The sequence below is a fragment of the Colletotrichum navitas genome (assembly GCF_030913465.1).
Source record: "Colletotrichum navitas strain CBS 125086 chromosome Unknown LY79scaffold_5, whole genome shotgun sequence".
Classification (NCBI taxonomy): domain Eukaryota; kingdom Fungi; phylum Ascomycota; class Sordariomycetes; order Glomerellales; family Glomerellaceae; genus Colletotrichum; species Colletotrichum navitas.
Genome location: NW_026850551.1, coordinates 123,720 through 146,573, shown reverse-complemented (window position 1 = coordinate 146,573; position 22,854 = coordinate 123,720). Strand labels below are relative to the sequence as shown.

General features: G+C 55.6%; 6 protein-coding genes across 6 annotated transcripts; 4 read left to right on the top strand and 2 right to left on the bottom strand.

Moving 5' to 3' along the window:
* Positions 1 to 2,019: 2,019 nt before the first annotated feature.
* LY79DRAFT_506273 (RNA recognition domain-containing protein) lies at positions 2,020 to 3,033 on the bottom strand (the record flags this gene model as incomplete). The annotated part of the gene is made up of 1 exon (XM_060553707.1): positions 2,020 to 3,033. One exon carries the CDS (start codon positions 3,031 to 3,033, stop codon positions 2,020 to 2,022), a length of 1,014 nt encoding a protein of 337 aa, XP_060418898.1.
* A 201-nt stretch (positions 3,034 to 3,234) lies between these two features.
* LY79DRAFT_283216 (aldehyde dehydrogenase) lies at positions 3,235 to 5,681 on the top strand. The gene is made up of 3 exons (XM_060552136.1): positions 3,235 to 3,877; positions 4,010 to 4,894; positions 5,286 to 5,681. Exons 1-3 carry the CDS (start codon positions 3,473 to 3,475, stop codon positions 5,397 to 5,399), a joined length of 1,404 nt encoding a protein of 467 aa, XP_060418897.1. The 5' UTR covers positions 3,235 to 3,472; the 3' UTR covers positions 5,400 to 5,681.
* Positions 5,682 to 8,991: 3,310 nt separating this feature from the next.
* LY79DRAFT_283175 (uncharacterized protein) lies at positions 8,992 to 9,863 on the top strand. Its single transcript, XM_060552135.1, has one exon. The coding sequence runs from the start codon at positions 9,178 to 9,180 to the stop codon at positions 9,673 to 9,675; it is 498 nt and encodes a 165-aa protein (XP_060418896.1). The 5' UTR covers positions 8,992 to 9,177; the 3' UTR covers positions 9,676 to 9,863.
* A 3,609-nt stretch (positions 9,864 to 13,472) lies between these two features.
* Positions 13,473 to 13,837, top strand: LY79DRAFT_665984 (uncharacterized protein; the record flags this gene model as incomplete). The annotated part of the gene is made up of 2 exons (XM_060563147.1): positions 13,473 to 13,633; positions 13,687 to 13,837. 2 exons carry the CDS (start codon positions 13,473 to 13,475, stop codon positions 13,835 to 13,837), a joined length of 312 nt encoding a protein of 103 aa, XP_060418895.1.
* A 1,157-nt stretch (positions 13,838 to 14,994) lies between these two features.
* LY79DRAFT_538459 (uncharacterized protein) lies at positions 14,995 to 15,799 on the bottom strand. The gene has a single exon (XM_060556741.1). The coding sequence runs from the start codon at positions 15,428 to 15,430 to the stop codon at positions 15,026 to 15,028; it is 405 nt and encodes a 134-aa protein (XP_060418894.1). The 5' UTR covers positions 15,431 to 15,799; the 3' UTR covers positions 14,995 to 15,025.
* A 2,293-nt stretch (positions 15,800 to 18,092) lies between these two features.
* LY79DRAFT_283135 (pentatricopeptide repeat domain-containing protein) lies at positions 18,093 to 22,341 on the top strand. The gene is made up of 2 exons (XM_060552134.1): positions 18,093 to 18,291; positions 18,541 to 22,341. The coding sequence occupies exon 2, from the start codon at positions 18,566 to 18,568 to the stop codon at positions 22,070 to 22,072; it is 3,507 nt and encodes a 1,168-aa protein (XP_060418893.1). The 5' UTR covers positions 18,093 to 18,291; positions 18,541 to 18,565; the 3' UTR covers positions 22,073 to 22,341.
* Positions 22,342 to 22,854: the final 513 nt, after the last annotated feature.

The following is a 22,854-nucleotide window of genomic DNA, read 5'->3' as shown; positions in this document are numbered from 1 at the left end:
TGTGCCCTATGCTTCCTCACTCCCACTTTTTCTACTACCCTGGGTGCCTGTTCCGCCTGGTCACACTCGCAGTCTTTGCCGAATGGCATGGACGCCGAGGCATGCCGGCTGACCTGTTTCTAGTTGCTGATCTTTGATGGCTGGTGGAGTTCCAGCACACTCACTCACTCACCCACCCGCACAAGACACACGATACGCTCGGCCTCTGCGGCCTGCGTTTGCAGGGTTTAGTCCGGCACGGAATGCACTGGGGATCTCCTCATCCCGTCCTCCGCCACGCCCCTTCGCCTGCCTTTTGGAAGTGAGGGCCTGTTTCTGGTTCACGATTCCGATGAGCTTACGTTTCCTCAAAACGAGCCTGTTAGTGTATCACTAAGAGGGACCACCTTGAATCTGAATCCCTCAAGACGTTGCTCCAGACCGCACTCTCACCTGCTGTTATCCACATAGTAAACTCTGCTATCCCAGACCCCTGGCTCAAATAAGCGCCTGCCAATTCTCATCCCCCAGACACGATTTCCTATCTTTTCAACACTCAACCACCAACCCCAGTTTCAGATAGACGCTGGGGCACCCTCCACCTCCCTCATGGTTTTCGTCCCAGACGCTCCCGCATAGCCTGCGGCCGTTCAAAAAAACTCAATACACCGCACCCTACCCCCTTCTCCGCCATGGTGGGCTTCTGTCCATCCAACTCTGCTAGGTATCCGCATAAGGCAGCCCAGGGGGGGGGGAGCATACTGGTCCCTGGGGCCAAAGAGGCTGCACAACAGGGACAGGCACGGTATGACCTCTCGGCGTCCTTTTTCAAGCCTTTAATGTTGGGGTCCGACAGGCTGGACGCCGAAGTTTGCGGCGTCGTGTGATCCGTTTCACAGTTGCGTCGTTTCCATGTCGAGCCTGCTGCCTGCCATCTGATCGAGATGGCATGAAGGGACACTCGAAGATTGCAGGCGGAGTAGAGCTATGACTTCGGCGGCGATGTCGATGACGACGGCGTTTCGTGTCGACGTACTATGTGTACCAAAGTTAGTGGCGTGGGGGAAGGGTCGTCGATGGCATGCGTCAGCAACCTCGGTAGCCTCAGCGATCGTAACGGGCTTCTTCTCTTGGTGTCGGCACAACTTCACGTGTTCTACCCTATCAACACCGTGAGAGGAGGGTTTTCAGGCAGTGTCGTCTTGGAGTTATCGGAACCACGGCATAGCATGGGTGGGTCTAGCATGGCCGGTGTACATCGGCTTACTGAAGCAAAGGTTATCGTGCTTGCATAAACATTACGTTGAACTTCAATCACTTGCATCGCAAATGCATGTAAATGAGCCACCGCGGAATCTCGTTACGCTGGTATAGGCGGGAAACGCAGTGACTACGTTATGCTACGGACAGATGATGCTGTATTTCTATTCTGAGCGCACCTCGCCAGTATTACCGGAGACATGATAACACCATAGCTTTTATGCCACGCGGCTAGCTCGTTATGACGGCAATGATATTGCCCGAGCTGCAAGACGGCATACCGGCGCCTGACAGATCAAGGGTATCTTCATGCTGCGACAGTACAGACGATACGCAGCACCATGAAAGCCCAGTGTTAAACCTTCAGCTCCCCCCTTTCCCTCTCCGGATTTCCGAGTGCGAATAGAGTCGTCTGTTCGGCCGAGGGAGGGGGTGAGGGGGTGTAAAGTAACGTCGTATTCATAAGCGCCCTTCATGCCATGCTGCCAAGCTGCCAGATTGGTAACTTCGCAACCCGTGCAGGCATACCTAATATCTCGGGAAGGTGGGTGGCCAGGAAACCTTCGCACCCGCTGTCGCTGATGCAGCCATCTTCGTTTTCGCTTCTGCCAGACAATCCCGTAGATACCGACGCCAGGGAACCTTTTTCGTCCTATGAAGTCTTTTATTTATCATCCTTCGGTTGAGTTTACGAATGCGATAAGATATCCGAAAAGAGGGGTGCAGTACACGTATACACACATCACAACGTACGCATACGCACGCCGCACACCACCTTGCTCAGAAAATCTTCCCTAGCACCCGCGCCACATCCCCAGCCGGCTTCCCACCCGAGGATGTATCGCTCTTCCTGTCCGCCAAGGGTATTTGCTTAAACACCGTCCGCTTCTTGTCCGCTTGCCCGTCATCCACGCCCGAAGCCGCACCCGAGCCGGAAGCAGCCACTTCGCCGTCCGCCACAGCATTGGCCCCCTGCTTCCCACTGCGCTTCGCCTTGGTCGCCGCGATGCCGTCCATAACCCTCGCCCTCTCGACGTTGCGCACAAACTCCTTATTTTCCTTGCTGGCCTTGCTGATCTCGGCCCGCATCCTGCTCGTGCGCTCCGCATTCTCGGCCGAGATCTGCTCCGTCAGGTGGCGCCACTTAAACCCCTTGAGATACTTGAGCGTCCAGATGTCGTCATGGTAGTAGCTGCCCTTCTTGCCGCCGATCGTCCGCGCGTTCAGAAGCTCGCACACGGCCTTGGCATCGCGCTTGCGTAGGAACTCGACCCAGCCCTCCGTGTACGACTTCTTCTTGTTCCCGCCGTTCTTTACACGCCGCGCGTGTGCCGCGGGGTCCTCGGGCGCGAGGAAGATGCGGTTGATCTTGCCGTAGGGCTCGAGCAGGGAGCGTAGCTTTTGTGGCTTCATGAAGGGCGGAATGCGCGAGATGTAGACGACGCCCGACTTTTTGATGGCCTCCTCCGTCGCGACGAGATTCTTTTTCGTGAGGGGCTTGGAAACGTCCGGGAGGTCCGCGGTCGTGTTGGGTCTTGATTGTTTCTTGCTCGAGGTTGAAGTTTGTGCTTCCTCGTCTGCGTCGCCATCCTGGTCGTCCGATGCGCCGTCTGCCTTGGAGGCATCGCGTTCCTCGTCACTGAAATCGTCTTCATCTTCGCTGTCGACTTTGCGTCTCTTGGCGCTGCGGCCTCCCTTGCGCAGCTCCTCGGCCTCGGAGTCGTAGCCCTTATCAAGGTCGTCGTCGTCGCTGTCTTCCGCCTCGAGGAACTTATTCCGCTTTTCGGGGGCCATGATGGCAAATGAATGGCGTGGTGGGGTACAACCAAGGATATCAAAGCCTCAAGTTTATGCAGTCAGGCTACAATCCAGCGGTAGCTTTGTTCGCAAAGGTGCAGTGCATGTGCCGTTGTAGATACAGACAAGAGACCGCGATCCAGCTGGTAGTACTTTGCAAAAGTTTCAGTGGGACCCGGCGCAAAGCATAACGACAAGACGTCTTATCGCTGTTGATTACCTCATCACAGCGATACCGCGCTTATCTCGGTGCGCGGTGCGTACCCCTCCGCGCCGTTGCCCCTCTGCCCCTCAGGGAATGACGATTCATGAACGAAATCAAGGGGATATCTAAGCCGTGAGCTGCCTCTTAATCATCACAGTAATTCAACCACTTTTCATTTTTCTTTCCCTCTCATCTGAATCATACGCCTATACCCCGAGAAACGCTGATAAGATGTCTGTCGAAGTCCTCAAGACCATCTCCCCCACGACGAACGAGCCTGTCATCACCCGCAACGGCGTGTCCCAGACCGACTTAGATGAGCTCCCTACCACCGCCACCAAGGCATTCGAGTCTTGGAGCAAGACTTCCCTGGCAGACCGCCAGTCCATTGTCAAGAAGGCTTTGAAGCTCCTCCTGGAGAAAAAGGATGAGTTGGCCGAGGAGCTCACCGTCCAGATGGGCCGGCCCATCGCCTACACCGGCGGCGAGATCGCCACCGCGGTAAAGCGCGGTGAGTACCTCCTTAAGATCAGTGACGAGGTGCTCAAGGACACCGATGGCGAGCCGGAGAAGGGCTTCAAGCGCTTCATTCGCAAGGTTCCCGTTGGCCCGGTTCTCGTCCTCTTCGCGTGGAATGTGGGTTGTCTCCTATCTGCGTGGCAGCCCGGCGCGTGCGCCCGGTGGGGACTGTGGTCCGCGCTGTGATGCGTGCAACCGCCCGAGCCGCCACCACGAACCGCCTGACTCTTGCTAATATGGCACTTCCAGTACCCTTACCTCATCTTGGTGAACTCCCTCATTCCTGCCTTGTTGGCGGGAAACACCGTCATCTTGAAGCCGTCGCCGCAGACGCCCACGATCGTGGAGCGCGTGGCCAAGGTATTTGAAGAGGCCGGCCTCCCCGCTGGCGTGCTGCAGTACTTCCACTGCGGCTCACCCATCATGATCGAGTCCATAGTCCGCAACCCCAAGGTGAAGCTTGTCGCCTTCACCGGCTCGGTGGCTGGCGGCCTCGCCGTTCAGCAGGCTGCATCAGATCGCATCGTCAACGTGGGGCTCGAGCTTGGCGGCAAAGATCCTGCTTACATCCGCGACGATGTCGACATTGAATGGGCCGCGGAGGAGATTGTCGACGGCGCCGTCTTCAACTCGGGGCAGAGCTGCTGCTCCATCGAGCGGGTGTACGTCGCCGACAAGATCCACGATGCCTTTGTTACGGCCGTCCAGAAGGTCCTCGAGGGGTACAAGTTGGGCGATCCCTTTGACAAGGGCACACATGTCGGCCCCGTGATTTCCAAGCGTTCCAAGGAGACAATCGAATCGCACATCAAGGACGCCATCGCCAAGGGCGCCAAGGACGCAACTCCCGCCAACGAGACGTTCGACAACCCGCCGCCAAAGGGCAACTTTGTCAAGCCCACGCTCCTGACGGGCGTGGACCACTCGATGACGGTCATGACTGAAGAGACTTTTGGGCCGGTGATTCCCGTTCAGCGGGTCAAGAGTGATGAAGAAGCTGTGCAGCTCATGAATGACAGCGAATTTGGCCTAACGGCCAGCATCTGGACCAAGGACACGGAGAGGGGTTACGAGCTCGCGGACCAGGTGGAAGCGGGTACTGTCTTCGTGAACCGTTGCGATTACCCCAGCCCGGTAAGTCATGCACACACATCTTCCACGTCTGCCGTGGCCATTTACCGTGGCCGTCATCCGATCTGATCCCATTCGACCACCCCGATTATCCTTCCGTGCTTTTGGCTCCGTTCCCCATCTTGTACTCCTGATCCGCTCCGAAATCGCGCCGGCCGCCTAAAGTCAACAAGTCCATCGGGTTTTACCCGGCGCTTGGGGGCGATGACGGCACGTTGTTCCTTTTGTTTCCTCACCCTGCCTTTCCTGTCTGACCCTCTTATTCATCTGCCGGCCGGGGTGGCGCAACATCTGACTTGGATTTCTGTGCAAATAACTCACTAGCCCATTTGGCATTCAAGCCGCTTTTGCTGTGTTCTCCCTAGAAGCTCATCGGCGCTAACAACCCTTTTAGGACCTGGCGTGGACAGGATGGAAGAATTCGGGCAAGGGACAGACTCTAAGCCGCTTTGGTTACGACCAGTTCGTCAAGCTCAAGAGCTACCACCTCAAGGACTACCCCAAATGAGTGGCAGCACGGAATGTCTCGCGAAGCCGCCGCAGTAGCCAACATGCGCCCGGTACGCCGATTGGGCGGAAGAGCTGTTGAAGCAGGACCTGGGAAGGGCACGGTTGTGCGAGGAAGAACTGGGTTTTTTTTTTTCTGGAGGGGGATGGGGCGTGGTGGCGCTGCTACGTACCGCGTCTCCGTAAAATTCAAGGCCCCCGGTGAAGCACGGAGGCATGGTTTGATTTTCTTGACACGGGCGCACGTCAGGGGCAGCGTTATCGCCGTACGGGCACCCGCGGTTCCCATGGCTTGCGCTTCTTCTCTTCCTCGAGCTGGTTTGAGGTGGAAGGGGGAAGCCAGAGGATGCTTGATGCCAGGGGGAGCTTGAGTGGACAGCGCAGGAAGCGTAGGGCGATGCGCACGAACAATGAGCAGATTATCGATCTATAACAGAGACACCAAAACATATCTCCACAACAGCGATCTAGCGGGATGTGACGGAAGGGCATGCCTGTCAAGACGTGCGAAGTTGGTTTTGTTTTGTCCGTGTCCACGACATTTCCGACGGGCTACATCACGTTGTCAGGCTGTTCCCCCTTTTCCGGCGTCTGGTCTCGGCCGCGCACGAGCGGCGGCGGCAGCGGGAGGAGGATGGGGAGAAGACGGATGCATGAATAATCGCCTGAACGAGGCCGAACCCGCTGCGGTGAGTGGTGGGTTTGCGATGCGCGCGTAAGTCATGGGCGTATGCGTGTGTGTAGGTATATGTGTGTCTCGTGGGGGTGAGGTTGCTTCTGGGTGCGCATGATGTTTCCGTTCCTGGCGTGGTGGCCCGTGGGGAGGTGTGGGAGAGTCATATGCACCGTCCCCACTTGTTTGTTTCTTGTTCCAACGCCGCAGAAAACCAGAAACAGAACAAATTAAGCTCAACCGGCGAGACGTCGTCTCGTGTTCCTCCGCGACAGCTTTCAACATCTCCTTCTCCCCATGCATTAGATGAACGGAGAAATGAAGGGAAAAAAAAACTTAAAGAAATCTGACAAGAGTCACAACCGGGCAAACGACTCGCGGCACGGAGGCAAGATTACAGCGAAGGCTCAAGCAACCGGAACCAGGACAGTGCAAGAGCCCTGAAACTCGACTGGATTCGACGATAAAACGGCAGTCTCCCCGCCAGACTTGGAATTAAACTTTCAGGCGGCATTCATCCAAACCACACACCTACACACACGCACACACACAGAGGCCCTGACACCTGACATTTGACACACAAAGGTGCGAAAGGAAAAGGGAGGGAATAGTGCAGAGTATACACACGAAACCATAAACAATGTCTCATTGTAATCCATTGTCCAGAAACGTCTTCGCGTGCAGAACGGGTTGGCGATAGAGGCACATGGGGATGGGGAGGGGCGATCGGGCCAAGGAGGTTGAAAGGACGACAAGGCAAGGACCTTCCGCCCCGCCCTATGATTCGTGCCAGGCGCCCACCGTGTCATGGACTATGGGCAGGCAGTGCCGTCCATTCGGCCCGTCACCGAGGTTTAAACATGGGTTTAGGGGGGACGAGGCGAGGCTTGCCCCTTGAGGGACACGCCGAAGCCACGTTTTACGGACGTACATTGCAGGGCTCGTGTGGCGGAGGAGGACGAGCAAGTAGGAGATGGACGCCACTCATCGAGGCCGGGTAGGGGGTCGTCTGGCAGGAAGCAAAGGGTTCGCAGCGGAAGGCATTCTTGCCGCAGAGCGGTCCTGTTTCATCAGCAACAACGTCCTTCTCACGCGGCAAACCGTCGATGCAAACGGTACAGTCAGAGGGGGGAAGTAACGGATCCGACGCGGGTAGAGGCGGGTGAGGGACGACAAGTGACGACTGTCGGCCGCTGGAGCATGCGCCGTGGACGGCGTGCGTGAAAGAATTCCAATCGTTACGGGCGCAGTAGCGGCGGACAAGGAGCTTGCGACTTTTGCCTCAACGTTGGGGGATGGGAGGGTTCCTGAAACCCTGCCGGAAACGGAAGCATCGTGATGGCCTCCGGTGTGCAATGCAACTGCCGACAAGAGGTGAGAAGGTCAAAGGTCGATGGTGGAAGCTTGGCGAGCTCGCAACGGTAACCCACAACGAACTGCCGTGTTCAGCCCCCGAGAGAGAGAGAGAGAGAGGGAGAGAGAGAAGCCATCATCATCGTGAGTGGGGCGCTCATGTAGGCTGCATCGGGACGGCGAAAACCCGGTGCACACCCCGTCCCTAGGGGCACGACCGTCGCCCAATCCTGCGGCACGCTTGGGCGAGCCTTGTAGAAGATGACGGCCGGGTCCGGCGATTTGGGGGTGGGCTCGGCTTGGAGAATCTGCCCTCGGGATCTGTGCTTCTGGCGGACTCGACGGGAAGGGCGGGTCCCTCCCTCGAGGAGGACGAGTACCTGCATTCGTAGGGCCACGACTAGCTACGAACAGGCGCTGCGCCTCTGGCCGTAGCCTGTGCCCCCCCCCCCCCCCCCCACACGGCAGAGCCTCTCTATATCCGCAGTCCTTCGGCATGTCTGTGGGATGGCTTCTCAGGTTTGTTAGGTAAATACGTGAGCCCAACCGAATACCACGCCTCCATCTGCCAGCCGGTAAACCACCTTACCCAACTAAACTGCAAACTGCAAACTGCAAACTGTAAACTGCACGCTAGCTAGCTCGCTCTCCTCCCTCACTTGCTAATTAGGATGTTGTATATGTGTACGGCTTAGGAGTATTGGAGATTTCGGCTCACCCCCCTCCCCCCTCTGACCCCACTCCGTCGGCCGTAACTTACACAGTAGCTGGCTGTGAACCTGTTCGCCCATGGAACGTGATGCTTCCGTAACGCCCCCAAGCCTCTACCGCAGGCACGTCGTCTATGATCCAATGAGACAGCCCTTTCTCCCATCGAGGCTGGCGGACACGGCGACGGCGTCGACGATCTGCCTGCCGTAACCCGGCACCTGAATCTCTGTCTCCAGCTGGCTGGCATCCGCCCTGGCCCACCTTATTACCATTTGGGGATAGCAGTGATAGCCAGAGGGTGGAGACAGGCTAATGTAACCCAACTACCTACTGAACTGCCCGGACTGGACCTGCAGAATCTGATGTGGAAAGCCCTGCTTGTCATTGCTACCTATCTGCACGGTTTTGGGGCTATTGGATCGGGGCTGAAATCGTACAGGTAATTTGCTTGATTCGATTGTATTGCTCAAAGTCTTGGACATGGGGTACCCCCTTCCCCACCGCTGTGGAAAATAAAGCAAACATGGCAAAACTAACCCCTACACACTAAATCACACCCCCCTCTCCTCCCATTCCCAGCTGGCATCAGCTATGCCAGGTACTGCGCGTTAGGAGACAGGCATCATGATCCTGTGATATTCTCCCGCGGTGATCCTCCCCCATTACCAGATGTGCGTGACGATATCTTGGGTCCTCGATGAGGGGACTAGGCTAGCAGAGCGGACAGGCATCCGCTTCAAAATCGCTAGTGTCGCCCGCCATTCGCCAGGCCATCGTCTTGTCATCCCATCACCCATCATCATCGGTATCGCCATCAGGTCGTTACCGTCTCACCGGCCCCGCAAGCCTGGGTCAGGAGACGTGCGAGATAGAGTGATCGCGATCCCAGTAGCTGCATCTCTCTCCCTCCCCCGACTCTGTACCCCCACTCCATCTGCAACATGCCGTATATATCCGTACTTGTATTGCTAACGAACGCCTACTTCGAGCTTAGGCCGGCGCCTGGAAAGGTAAGGTGAGATGCGTATGCAAGACGTCTAAAATGACGATCTGCCACTCGCTGGATATTTGGGAAAAGCCCAACACTGATCACTCCCAGCAGCCTGATGCCATCTTGTCTTTCAGCGTGAGGCTTACGTCGTACGCTGCTGTGGCTGCAAGCCGTACAAGCCATATGAAGCCCTCTCAAACATATCCAAATGCGGAAACCCTAACCGGCATAATTGGGCTTGGCGGGTTTGATGCGCGGCGCCCGATTAGTCAGTCAGTTAGGCTAGCCAGCGAGGTCAATCTTACCCGGGTTCTTCTTGCGCGTGAAGCAGGTTTAAACGCCGCCGGGCTCTTGGCGCGCGATAGCGGGCAACGCTCTCCAGAGGAAGATGCAAAACGAAACAGTTTCTGTAGGGCTTGGCTCTATCAGGATGGGGCAGCGGCGGGCGACCCTGTGAGGCTGTATTCGTCGCGCGGATCGGAAACATTCAGCGCAGATCGTGCCGTTTCTAGACAGAGGGGGTTCAAGATTCCTAATGGATGGTGGTGATGACGACGGCGGATGCCTTGGGATACGACCATGGCTCAAACAAGAACAATCATCGGTGCCTGAAAGCCAGGGTGGGGGCAAGGGTAATTTGACCATCGTCGCGGGGTCTTCTCTCGCATTCTAACTAGCTTGCGGTTGCCGCGGGATGCGACCAGCCCTCGCTTGATTATGCCTCTAGAGAGACAGCGAGAGAGAGAGAGAGAGAGGGAAAGATGCCAATCTAACTCTGTCGAATGGGATTAAACTCAAAATTCCCTCTGACGGCAGCTTCGGGGCCGAGCCGAATGTCACGTCCTTGAGACACGGCGCCGGATGAGCTGGAGATACAGGGGCTATCGGAATGCATGTAAACCATCAGAGACTCATACCCGAAACCCACCTCCCCTCCCGCTAGACTATCAACAAGAGAAGCCCGGTCGTGACAAGGCCACGATTGTTCTAACGGGCATGCTCTGGGGTTTGACGTCCAGCGTTCAGTGAGGGGTTTTGACATTTGCTAGGCTCGGATTCGCGACGCCACCATCGTCGCCGTCCTCCACACCCCGCAGGCCATGGAACCCGGGCCTGGACGGCGTCGCAATCTAGCGGTGCCAATGCCAATGCCATTGCCAATGGCATCGAGTGCGGCGTAATGATGTAGTTGTTTCGATGGAAAGAAACTCCTGGTCTCTGTTCCCCCGTACTCCACCAAATGCGGCACCCTGCCGCCTTACCCCCCCCCCCCCCCCCCCCGGAAGATATCGTAGTACATCATATATCGCAAATACCGCTTTCCACGAGCCAAGCTCTTGTGTGCATGCCCGATGTCGATGTGACAGCTCGACTCACGCTCGCCTTGTGCTGCCTTGGAGGCTGCAGGGGAACCCCACTGGTCAGACTCCGTACATGCAGCCGGCTGGCTGAAGCTTGGAAACCATAAATCCGGGGGCGGCGCCGTCGACCAGACCAAACCCGCCGGCCATGGGCCCCCCACCGGGAACCGTCGACTCCGGCCGTCTGGGCTGTGGGCCAGGATGTGCGCGCAGGCAGGGGGTGGTTCAGTAGGTACGCATATAGATAGGTACCTAACGCATGCGGGCGGATGACACGGCCCAAAAGGGGACACAGGAAGGGGAAAAAGTGTATTATTGGGTGAGCACTTCGTATCCAGGTCCAGGGGTAGGCGATCGTGCTCGTCCCTTGCAGACGAGATCTTCACGCATGGGTACACTAGGTAGGTACCGTAGAAGGAGAATAGTTTGCCAAGTTGGCGACCAGCGACGTCGTTGCAACCCGTCCCTCAGCCGTGTGCCTCTCTCCACGCATGATCCGCATACCGCAGTTTACATCGTCTGGTGCCCTCGGCCGGCGACGCACACGCAAGCACGCGCTGGGTGGCGGGAAGGATGAAGGGGAGAGGGGGACTGGATATCAGCAAAAGGTCGAAACAGAATTGTCAAACCACAACCAGCCATCTCTGGGCAATCGGAAAAGGGGATGACCGGGTCGCGGACTGTCGAGTTGTGACGCGCTGGGCAATGGCGTGTTGGCGGCGACCGAGTAGCTTTCTTCAACGTCCATGAATGGCTTGTATGCGTGCGTGTAGGTAGAATAGCGGGAAAGGCACAGCGGACCTGCACGCAATGCGCTGTGCACCGCAGTGCCTGCCTGCAAGTCCGCAGCGCTTGCTACCTGCAGGTGGGTGTGCAGCCCAAAGCGGCGGCGACGAACAACGTTGTTGCGCACGCCCGCGTCCGCGCGTCCGGACGGCCCCCTGGGGGAGGAAGTCAGTCAGTCAGTTACCCAGTCGTTGTGTGCCTGCCTAAAGAGCTGCACCAGTTGCGTTTACCACCCACCCAAATTCATGAAACAATGTCCCACCTGCGGTCGTGCAACTCGACGCCGGGTTTCAGGAACTCTCTCTCTCGCTCTCTCTTTCTCTCTCTCTACCCCCCGTCTCTCTCGTTTTGTCCGCGTTTTTGTTCTTCTTTCTAACTCCTGACCATGACGGAATGCAACCACAGCATGTACGAATGCAGCAGCAGCACTACTATTCTCAGGGTTTTCCTTGATCCGAACCTTCGCAGCAGCCCGCATACCAACCACAGTCTGCCTTTCGGCACCGGCGAGGACGATGCATGCACGACAGGCCGCAACACCCCACCCCCAGTCTCCACCCCTTCCTTCCCTGATCCATAGGTACTCTCACCCACAAAATCCCTGCCCAGCTGCGCTGTTTGATTGGCGAGGTTCCAGAGGTCCCCGATCCAGCCCAGCACAGCGAGTCCAAAACTTTGATAGAGCAGAGCAGACAGAAGCAGAACAACTGACGAAGCCTGCCTCCAATTTGCCTTGCTCTCTCTTTCGTTTTCGTCGGCCGGCCGTCGCAGCTGGCCCAACCATCATCAAAGTTTCCTTCAGCTGCCACGTATGCTGAGCGTAATCCCACAGTCAGCTATGCCTTCACTGTCATGCTCTCTTACTCATACCCCCGTCAAGTCGGCCAGCTTGTAGCGTAGCTCACTCATCTAGGTACTCCATCATTTACTTGATTGCGCATCGAAACGGATCGTCTCTCTGTTCATTGCGCTAGTTGCCCATGCCGGACGAGACAGCAAGACACGGGTTTAGAACTCGCCCTAGCCCTTTGATCGACTCGTTTCTCCCCGTCTCCCTTGCCTCTACGTCCGTTGTGACAAGCACACGCGCCTTCCCCAACGCCATCTCTACACGCTAAACTCTGTTCCTTCACACCACACCCAATCCTCCCTTCACCTAACCTTGTTTCCAAATCCGTGGCGCTCTCTGGCCGACTGACGCACGGAGACACGCCCTTTCCTATTTTGCAATTGTCTCCATCTCTCTCTCTCTCTCAGACTCTCAGACTCTCACACACACCCTTCTTTTTTCACCCCTTCGCTACACATGCGATGGCATGCGTTGTAAAGTGTGTGTGTGTGTGTGTCTGATGGCTGCGCTTCCAACTCATCCCTGCCCCCCCCTCTCCCTCGTGTTATCCACCACACACCTCTCTCAAGCTCGACACGCCCACCCCCACCCCCCCCCCCCAAAAAAAAAAAAACTGCCGCTCTCTCCCTCGCAAGCTACCCAGATGCTTTTGGGATGAAGCCCAAAGGCCATGGAGGGACGGGGAGAAGAGAGGAGGGGGCGTGTGCAGCCACAGCCGGGGACGCATACACACCCCCTACTACGCACGTCTTCAAGAAACCCAGCCCTTGGCTCGGTGCTACACACGACCATTCTAGGTACACCCTGCTTGTGCTTGCGCTCACCGATTTGGGAACGGGATATATCAGTTTGACCTTTCCCACATCCTCAACCACCTTTCTTTTGGGAACAGCAACCCCCTAACGATCAAATCAAACATCATCCACTTCTCGATCTAATTAGATCCCCCCAATATCTCACTTCCATGTCCACCACTATCACACCAACCACCACTATTGTCTTCCTTCAGGGCTGAGCCGCAAGGATATCCAAGAGAAGGGAGCTGGACCCGACAATCAAAGTGCTGGAAGAAAAAGCAACGGACAGCACACAAGGGAACCGCCTCGCTTAGTGCAATCTTACGTGCGGTCTCTCGACGAGACGGTTGGAGGATATATCAAGAGCGTGTCTCTCCCACATCGACTATCGAGATCTCCGTCGAAGAATCACATCACACCATCATTCCCGAATAACCCATCCATCCCTGTGTAGGAACCGCGGTGCTGGTAAAACACAACAGCCAAACAAACACCATCTCATATAAACATCATCTCCCACCAACAACCCACGCCCACACCAACACCGCCGCAATGCAGGACGACTCCGCCATGCACTCCAACGACGGCTTCAAGGTCTTCTTGAACAAGGTGATCCGCCGCAACAGAAAGGAGGCCAAGAGGGGGATGGAGATCTCCGCCCCCTTCAACTTCCAGAAATGCAACCTCGATATCGCCGGCATCAGCGCTGATGAGTAAGTTTCCTTCCTCCAGGTCATGAAAAGGCTTTCACTAACCCAACTACCAGAATCGCCATGCTCAAGGAACAAGCAGTTGCTAGCCGTATCGGCATCGCCGACTTCGATTCCTTGGAGTACCCTGCCCGCCCGCTTTTCTCCATCCAGCCAGTCGTGCCCACTGCCTCCATCTCCACAATGCGCAGCTCCTACAGCAGCTGATCGGCCTCTCATCCTTCTCCGAATCTTCTTTTTGTCAACCAATCAACTACTACCGACCAACCGTATTACCGTAATCAGCGATGGAATTTAATTAGGACTGTCTGCAATCACATCACCCAGGCTGGTGCTGGATCAAGAAAATTGCATGAAGAGCAGGGATATTGAAAGCGAAAACATTTCAGCGAAGCATGGTACAACGATATCTTGGATTATTGGGAACAACATTCCTACTTTCAGCAAGCGACGGCGTTCTGGGGCGAGCGAACCAACGCGACGACGGCAGTCGTACGCACTATTTTTTTTTTTTTTTTTTTCCTTTTCCTTATGTGACGGGGCAAGAGATGGTCACTTCGCCCAGGGAGATGGCAATGATACCACTAGGTACACAAGGAGGCTGCTGCAAGCAAGACGACTGCATCGTCGAGGGCGATCAGAAGGGATAGTCAGAATGGCCAGACTTACAGTCAGGCCCAACACAATAAACCAATGAAACCCAAACAATATTATCAATCATGTCTTCGCCCGTCTATGCTGAAAACGTAATAGTAGAATAACCCAATGTAAGCGTCGGCGATTTCAGCCTTGTGGTGTCCCGTAGGAGCTGGGCAGGACCCTCCTTCCTTTGTCCGGCGTAACTTGATGCCCCACCACGGAGCCGCTTGGCGTGTCCGCATTGGTGCATGAGAAGCGAGTATGTCTAGTCAGCGGTGTTGCGATGCTACGTGATGATACGCAGGATGTATTTTCCTTATGCGTACTCGCAGCTGGACCGGCACCCATGTATGGGGTTTATTCTGCGCGTCCCACGTGCGATAAAAATAAAACCAAAAGCCTGTGAGGTCAGGGTTGGGAGTCGACTGGGTACGGACGTCGATCCTCCACAATCCACACCGAGGCTCCGTGCCGAAACAGACTCGGTGACGTGCGAATGCCAAGAATACTTCCCAGACCAACCAGGGCAGCGTGTTGCAGCACATCAGCGGGCTGAGTAATATGAGAATCAACCCCCCCCCCCCAGCGCTTTCCCACGTCGCCGGGATTGACGTGATACACTACCTACATAGCGAGCAGATCTAGATGAGCTCTTGGAGACCTATGGGTCAGCGGCCAGCAAAGCAGGAAGGCTATAAAGGGCACGGGGATAAATCCCCCACCGTCCGGTCACAGGCGGAGATAAGTCGGCTCAAATCAGAACCCCGTTCCTCCGAGTCTGACAGGTTGCATCCTGCGAATCGTCCCGCGAAACCAGAGGTGCGGGTCTGTGGATGTCCATATTTTCTGCTGCAGGAAAATGTGGTGCCTGAGCAAGATCCTGTTTTGGAACCTGCGACACGGCGGGACTGCGCCGTGCCGCAGAATGGAAGGCGGCTCTTTTTCGTGGATGATGCCCTCGTGATCTGAAAATGTGTAATGGGCGCCCGCTCCCCACGAACTGAAGGAGGCTCGGTTGCTCACTCGGGGTCTACGGTCCGAGAGCGATGTGTGCCCACTGCCAGGCCTCCCAGCCGTCAGGGACAGGTTGCCGTGGAGTCGTGGGGGGCTGGGGGAGCTCGTGTGTGTCTCAGCGTCGCGTCTGTTAGGGCACAACGACATGACTTGTTGACAGTTGGCGAGACAATCGGCAACGAAAGTCCCATCGCCAACTCCGACCCGTAGGTAGTCGGTATTGGAATCTCATAATTGCGGTCAGTGACCCTGAGTCCTTAGCGACCTGAGTCCCAGGGGTACATTGGAGGGGCAGAGCAGATTACACCGTCCGTCTGGGCAGGCCGCCATTCGTCCGCGGAGGCAAGGAAGGGATGATGAGAGACAGGCCTAAGGCAAGGAGACACAGAGGGAGAGGGCCCTTGGGACATTGAAAATAGGGGAGTGCCAGGGGGGTACAGAACGAGATTCGGATTTTGGTCAATCTTTGAAATTAGATGTAGCCGGTTCGGGTTTTTTTTTTTTTTTTTTTTTTTTTTCATTTGTTCTGCGTCGTTCTTGACGACGGTCCACGTCAATCATCATGGAAAGAAAGTTTAGTTATGGCTGGGAAATAGAACTAATCTCTCGCCGAATGAGACAGCAATGCGAAGCTGGCTCACCCTACCGTGGACAAGTTCAGGCAACAGCTACAGTCTGTGGCCGAATACTGAGTGTGAGTGAGACCCGTTGAACTGTCACGGCTCCCGCTTTGGTGGTGAAAAAATTTGCGAGATTGCCAATGGCAGTGAACTACCGAAAAATGACGACTGCCTGACAGATGCTACCGAGGAGGAAGTACCGGTACCGGATCGAAGAGCAGATTATCAGCATGTGCAGCCACGGGTGGGTACGGAATGGAAATGCGGGACGAGAGGCTGCTTCCCGACAGGATGGAATCCAGTTCGTTGACCCCCTTGGTCCTTCCCTCCTTCCAGAATGTGGCTCTGTGTGTGTGTGGCTCGAAATATGGGTCCCTGACAATCCCGCGCCTTCCGGCTTCTCCCAGCATACCACGCATCTGATTGGTCATTGCCCTGGCCGTCGTCCATCCACGTCCACGACCTTCGACTCTGGCTAACAAGGGAGGAGCAGCAGTCCGCCACATTTGGATTGGATAACGTGAAGGAAACATTGGGGGATGCAGATGCAATCTGGCAAGACACCTTCCGGCCTTGAAGGCCGCCCCATGCAATCCGGTGCAACGGTGCCGGTTTCTTCTCGCTGGCGCGGGTGCCACAACAGGTGGGGAGGGATCGGTCTTCAGACATCGAGGAGTCATCGGCCTGGCTTGGCAAATGTCCGGCCTCGTGAGCCACTGCGCTGTCGGATCTTTCCCCCGGGACCTTGGATGCTACTCAAAACCTCCCCGTGTTTATTCTTGATGTTGGACCTTCTAGCGCCGGGCTGCAACCACATCCAAGCCCACACTAGCCCTGTACCTGCTGCAACGATGATCAATCCTTCATTTCCAGGCGGCAGACGGAGTCGTCATCCCGTACGGTAGCGGTAGCGGTGGTGGACATGCAAGTACCGAACCGGACACAGTGGCTCGCATGGATGAGGTTTCACGGCGTTGTAAAAAGTACCCGTTTGCCCACTCAACCCCCAAAAGGCCTTCTTCCTCTGGGAGAGGCATTTCGCGTTAGCGTGCAAAGGACGGCATCGGTTTCGATGACACGCAGACCTCGACACTCGGGCCTCGGGGTGCAGAAATTCCGCCCCCGTCTCCGACCTCAATTCATCTCGACTCGTCAGCAACGGCGTCACCTGCCATCTTGCGAGTGAGGCGCAATCTGATAACGGAAGTAGGCAGAAATCGGGACCGCAAACCATCGAGGCCACTTGGCCCTTCCTGCGCTCATTGTGTACACCTACAAGTCACTTTGGACATGTGCTCTGTACCTACCTACCTCTCTGTTGTATCGTACCCTTCTCGCACACAGAGTTCGATATAGCAATGCCTTTCTCCCCCCTTAACTTTTTCTTCTTTTGTTTTAATAAACCCCCCCAAGACACGACAAGGTAGTAACTGTGTGAGCCACAGTAAAACGAGGCTAGAGACCGTCATGAGCCACTCAGAACACGCGAAAGCTGATGCTTGCTTTGCTGCCTGAGTCATTTTCCTTCCTAGGAATCAGTACGTACCTGTACATCCTATTACACGTATTGGAGTATGGCGAATCCACCCGCAAGGGAATTGGAAAAATAAGCCAAACGGCGTTAGTGAATAGAGTTCCCGAATCCACCCTTGGTGGCAACGTACCCACTTCGCTCCAGCCAGCGCGTGTCGTGAGTGGACGGCAGTCAAGCCGTCAATGCAGCAGCTCCGAATCCACACGAAAAGTCACCTCCAGGTTTTTGGCATTCCAGTCGAGTACCACCAAAGTCCCTCAAGCCTGTATGTCTCGAGTGAAGTCTTTCCCTGGGGAAAAAAAAAGAGTCACTCGCCTCGCCCTGATTCTTCCCTCCCCCCTGGCCCTACCGGTCTGTCCCCTTGTCTAGCGCGTGTCCTTAGCTGGGCCCCTTTCGTTTCCATTCTCCATTTCTTTCAGAGAGCCGAGTGAGACTCGGACAATTCGAGATATACCCGCACCGCGGATGATCCGTAGCTGGTAACTTGGAACTGCAAAGGTGCGGCCCCCTAGAAAGTACACTACATACAGTCGCAGCAAGAGGAGGAAGGGAACTCGCCTGTACGCCTCATCGACTCCGTCCGATCTCAAACCTCCCGCTCGCCCGCTCGTCCACCACTACTGTCATTCCCACCTTCTCTACTACAGCCGGAACCCTGCCGCTTAATTTTCTGTCCTCAATCCAATACTTCTACCTGAGGCCCCCTTCACCTTCACTTGACATCCTTCCTTTTTTTTTTTCTCTCGCTTTTCAACCCCCCAATTATATATCCTCTTTTTAATCAGATCGCGCGTTTATTTGACGGCTACGCTGCTGTCAAATGAACCTGCAACGGACCCTTCTTATTTACCTATGTAAGTTTTGTCATGTAGTCGCCCTGGCACTGCCTTTCGTCCGGACTGCCTTTCTCCTTTGCGCGCGACTGCTCGCCGTAGTAAAACCTACCCAACGGCGTAGCTACAGCCACCTGCAGTACCTTCTGTCGTCTGAACCCAGAAGAAAACACGGTCCAGATATTGTTCATCACTGTTAACACACCATCTTTCGAAGTCCTGCAAGAGAAGAGAAGAAAAAGACATTAACTGACGATCTGAGCGATTTAGAATCCTTCTCCGCCGCGTCTTCTAAATGCCCACCATCTACTCCTCCCTCTACCAGAATTTTATCCGTCAAGGATTCGCGAAATCTTTCACTCACGGCTACGCCCAGTCTGTCGTAGCTGCGACACATCCTATTCTCAACACTCAAAACCGGCCTTCGTTTGCCCGCCGGAACACCAATCGCTTTGGCCGCCTCCAGTCTCTCCAGCTCCAGTCCGCTTTCCACACCGCTGAGCGGACAAGTGCGGGTCTTCCCCAGCATCACCACGAGAAGCTAGACGAGAAGCTCAAACATGGAAGTCTAGACGCCTACTTTGAGGCGCTGCAGAGCCAGCAGGCCTCAGAGGAGGAACTCGATAAGGAGTGGACTCAGTTCCAGTTCCAGCGACAGATTGAATGGAAGCCCACGCCGGCGTCCGTCCTCGTTAGCGAGGCCAAAATTGCTGAGGCAGAAGAGCATGCCGCCGCACAAGATGGAGAGACACCATCAGCCATCCCTCCAGAGGCCCAGGCCGCCCTAGCTCAAATAGACGCGGCTCTAGAAAAAGAGATTGAATTTAGGAATCGCATGGAAGCCTTGGAAGAGGCTTCTGAGCACTCCGTTCGATCGATTTCCCATGGCGGCTCCGCAGCACGCTCCTACCAGTCTCCCGCCATTGACAGATCACGGTCACCTTTCAGTGTAGCACGAACCGCTACTCCTCCCTTTGACCCTCAGTCTCAGGTTTACGCCGACCATCTCCATAAGCTTTCCGAAGATGGCCGCTACGCCGAGATCCCGGCCGTGTTCGAGGCTATGCTTGTCGCCAGCGTGCATCCCATCGCCAGCGCCTACAACGCCCTGTTGATGGCCGCCATTCACCTGCCGACTGCCAAGAACGAGATCGTCACCAAGGCCCTGGATGTGTACGCCGACATGCTCCGTCGCAAGATTGTGCCGGACAGCGACACCTACAACATCCTCGTCGGCCTTCTCGCTGCCCGCTCTTTGGAGGTCGCTTCGTTGAAGAAGAACCTTCAAGAGAAGCTCGTCCGATTCGGCGGAATGGATGAGCCTGGGAAGTTTATGCTCGCGTCTCACGAGCTCGAGAATGCCATTCTCTCCGAGGATGACAGACTAGATCTAGCGATGGAAATGTTTGAGAAATCGGTTCTCTCCCAGCGAGCGGATTACTCGGCTGAGTCTTACCACCAGCTCATTTCTGCTTGTGCCCAGGCCGGACGCGTCACCGACATGCTGCGTCTGTACGAGCACATGGAGCTGAACCGTGTTACTCCCTTTGCCGCCATGTTTCCCAGGATGGTCACTGCCTTTGCCACTTCTGGAGACCTCGTCAGCGCTGTCGAATGTTACAACGAGTACAGGGAGCTCGCTGTTGCTAACGACAATGGCGAACCTACTCTTCACGATCGATTGGATGCCGAGGTGTACGCTTCTGTAATTCACGCCTACATCATCTCTGATAAGATTGACGGCGCTATGAAGTTCTACGAGAAGATCATCAAGGAATACGGAGTTCGTGCCGGTGACATTAAGGATGTTATCGTTAGCTCTGGCATGGTCAAGGCTTTCACCGACCGTGGTATCTTCAACGAGGCCCTCCGCTGGGCACAGGTTGTTGAGGCCGAAAATCGAGCGGACCCCATGGGCAGCCTTGCCACCCGTGCTGCCGACTTTGGCGACATGCATACCGCTGTTGCGGCTTTTGCCAACCTGCCCATCAACTTTCACAAAATTGCCACCCCTGCCATGGCACTGCTCGCCTTGAGCGTTCGCCAGGGCGATGTGGCCTCGGCAGCTCGTTACTGGCACGTTCTTTGCGCTCCTGAGACGCCCGTTACCCCGGCCCTCATCGAGCCTACTGCCATGTACGCCATCGCCATGATTGGCTCTGGTCAGGTTGCCGAGGGTCTGGCCGAGTCTGAACTCATGTTCCAGCGAATTCGGGCCGCCAACCCTGAGGCCGTGGATGAAATTGAAGAAGGTGTCGACTTTGTTCACCAGTTCATGAGTAGCCGTGGTATTGTTGACCCTCGTGAGATGGCTTCCCAACAAACGTTTTCTGCTTCCCCCTTCACCAGCACCGCTACCGTCTCGAGTTTTGAAGACTCCTTCGACCCTTACGCACACAACACCGACTTTAAGGGTTCCTCGCTCATTTCTGACGAGCTTGAGGGCTCTCACGGCCGAAAGGGTCCTAAGCTTCACGATGCTCTTGCCCGCTTCCGCAACATGCGCCGTGCCGGTCGTCACCCCCGCTATATTACTTACGCCAAACTGATCTCTGCTGCCTCCCGCGATGGCAAGATGGAGCTGTGCAACGACATCCTCGCCATGGCACGCACTGATGTTCCTCTTCTTCCTCAGTATGCGGTTGTTCGCTACGGTTGGTCTTCCATCTTGGATGCCATGGTAGGTGCGTGTCTTACCATGGGTCACCGCCAAATGGCCGAGCAGTACCACCAGGAGCTTCTTGAGATGGGCGCTGCTCCTTCCGCCAACACCTTCGGTTTGTACATTACCACCCTCAAGGAGTCCGCCAAGACGTTCGACGAGGCCTCTGAGGCTGTCAAGATCTTCCACCGGGCCAAAGCCGAGGGTGTCGAGCCCAGTTCCTTCTTGTACAACGCTCTAATTGGCAAGCTGGGCAAGGCTCGCCGCATTGATGACTGCCTGTTCTACTTCGCGGAGATGCGTGCCTTGGGTATCAAGCCTACGTCTGTTACTTACGGAACCATTGTCAACGCTCTTTGTCGAGTGAGCGACGAGAAGTTTGCCGAAGAGCTGTTCGACGAGATGGAGGCCATGCCTAACTACAAGGCTCGCCCCGCTCCCTACAACAGCATGATGCAATTCTTCCTCACCACCAAGCGCGACAAGTCCAAGGTTCTTGCTTACTACGAGCGCATGAAGTCCAAGGGCATTGCCCCTACTGCACACACCTACAAGCTTCTTGTCGACACGCACGCAACTCTCGAGCCTATTGACATGGCTGCCGCTGAGAAGGTTTTGGAAGCCATTCGCGCCTCTGGTCAGAAGCCCGAAGCCGTTCACTTCGCCGCTCTTATCCACGCTCGTGGCTGCAATCTCCACGACATGGAAGGCGCCCGCAAGGTGTTCGACTCGGTCATCTCCGACCGATCTGTCACCGTCACCGCCAGTCTGTTCCAAGCCCTCTTCGAGGCCATGGTTGCCAACCACAAAGTTGCTGACACCGAGGCCGTTCTTGCCCAGATGCGCCGTCGGGGTGTTGAGATGACGCCGTACATTGCCAACACGCTGATTCACGGCTGGGCTGCGGTGAAGAGGATCGAGAAGGCGCAAGCTATCTACGACTCTGTTGGACACGAGAAGCGTGAACCCAGCACTTACGAAGCCATGACCCGCGCATACCTCGCTGTGGAGGAGCGCGAGAAGGCCAAGGGCGTCGCCGGTGAGATGCTCTGCCGTGGCTATCCCAGTGCCGTTGTCAACAAGGTACTGGAGCTTCTGGGCGGTGGCGGTGGTGGGGAGGAAGCTACTGTTCAGAACTGAGCTTTCTCTGCCATGCCGCCCTGTCTCTTTGTCAATTACTCGAAACGCGTATCGAGCTGTCGCTCAGTGTTCCTCTCGAGTTATCACCTTTCCTTTGTCATTGCCCTCATCCACCGCGTTGCTTGATACCCCGTTGTGTTTTGAAGTCGTTGGACTGAGGGTCTGGGGTGTCTGGCCAAGAATGGGTAGGGCGGCCAGTATGATTTACGGCATTGCGTCGAAACCATCTTTTCCTATTGTCATTATTCAATGTTGGCGTGTGTTTTGGAAGTCGAATTACGTTGTCCCAACAATCCGGACGATACGGCGTTGAGGGAATCAAAAGGGGGTCAAGGCGACTGAGCACCCTACCCAGGGGCTTTTTATCGGAAAGCGAGCGATGACGGCCGATGGCCCAAAATTATAGACACAAACAACAACCCCACTCCAGCATATTAAAAAAGAGGTCGCCGGATAGAAGATGTGCGATGCAGCATAGAGGATCACGAAATGGGGACAGGATAGGGATATTCGAGGGTCGGTTTATGACGATATGTCATGAGGACATGTGATCCTGCTGTATGTATATTATTGACAGCGTACATTCGAAGAATGAAAGAAAGAACATACTTGTCAACTGTTCCAAATATACCTCAAAAATGCGGTGAAGACTTACGGTCGTGGCTGGTGACGATGAAATATGTGCTTGCCTACAATCGATGTGAAATTGGACACGCGTGTTTCAAGAGCGGGGTCTAAGCTTGGTTCGAGTACCATGATGACAGACGGCGAGCTCGGGATGT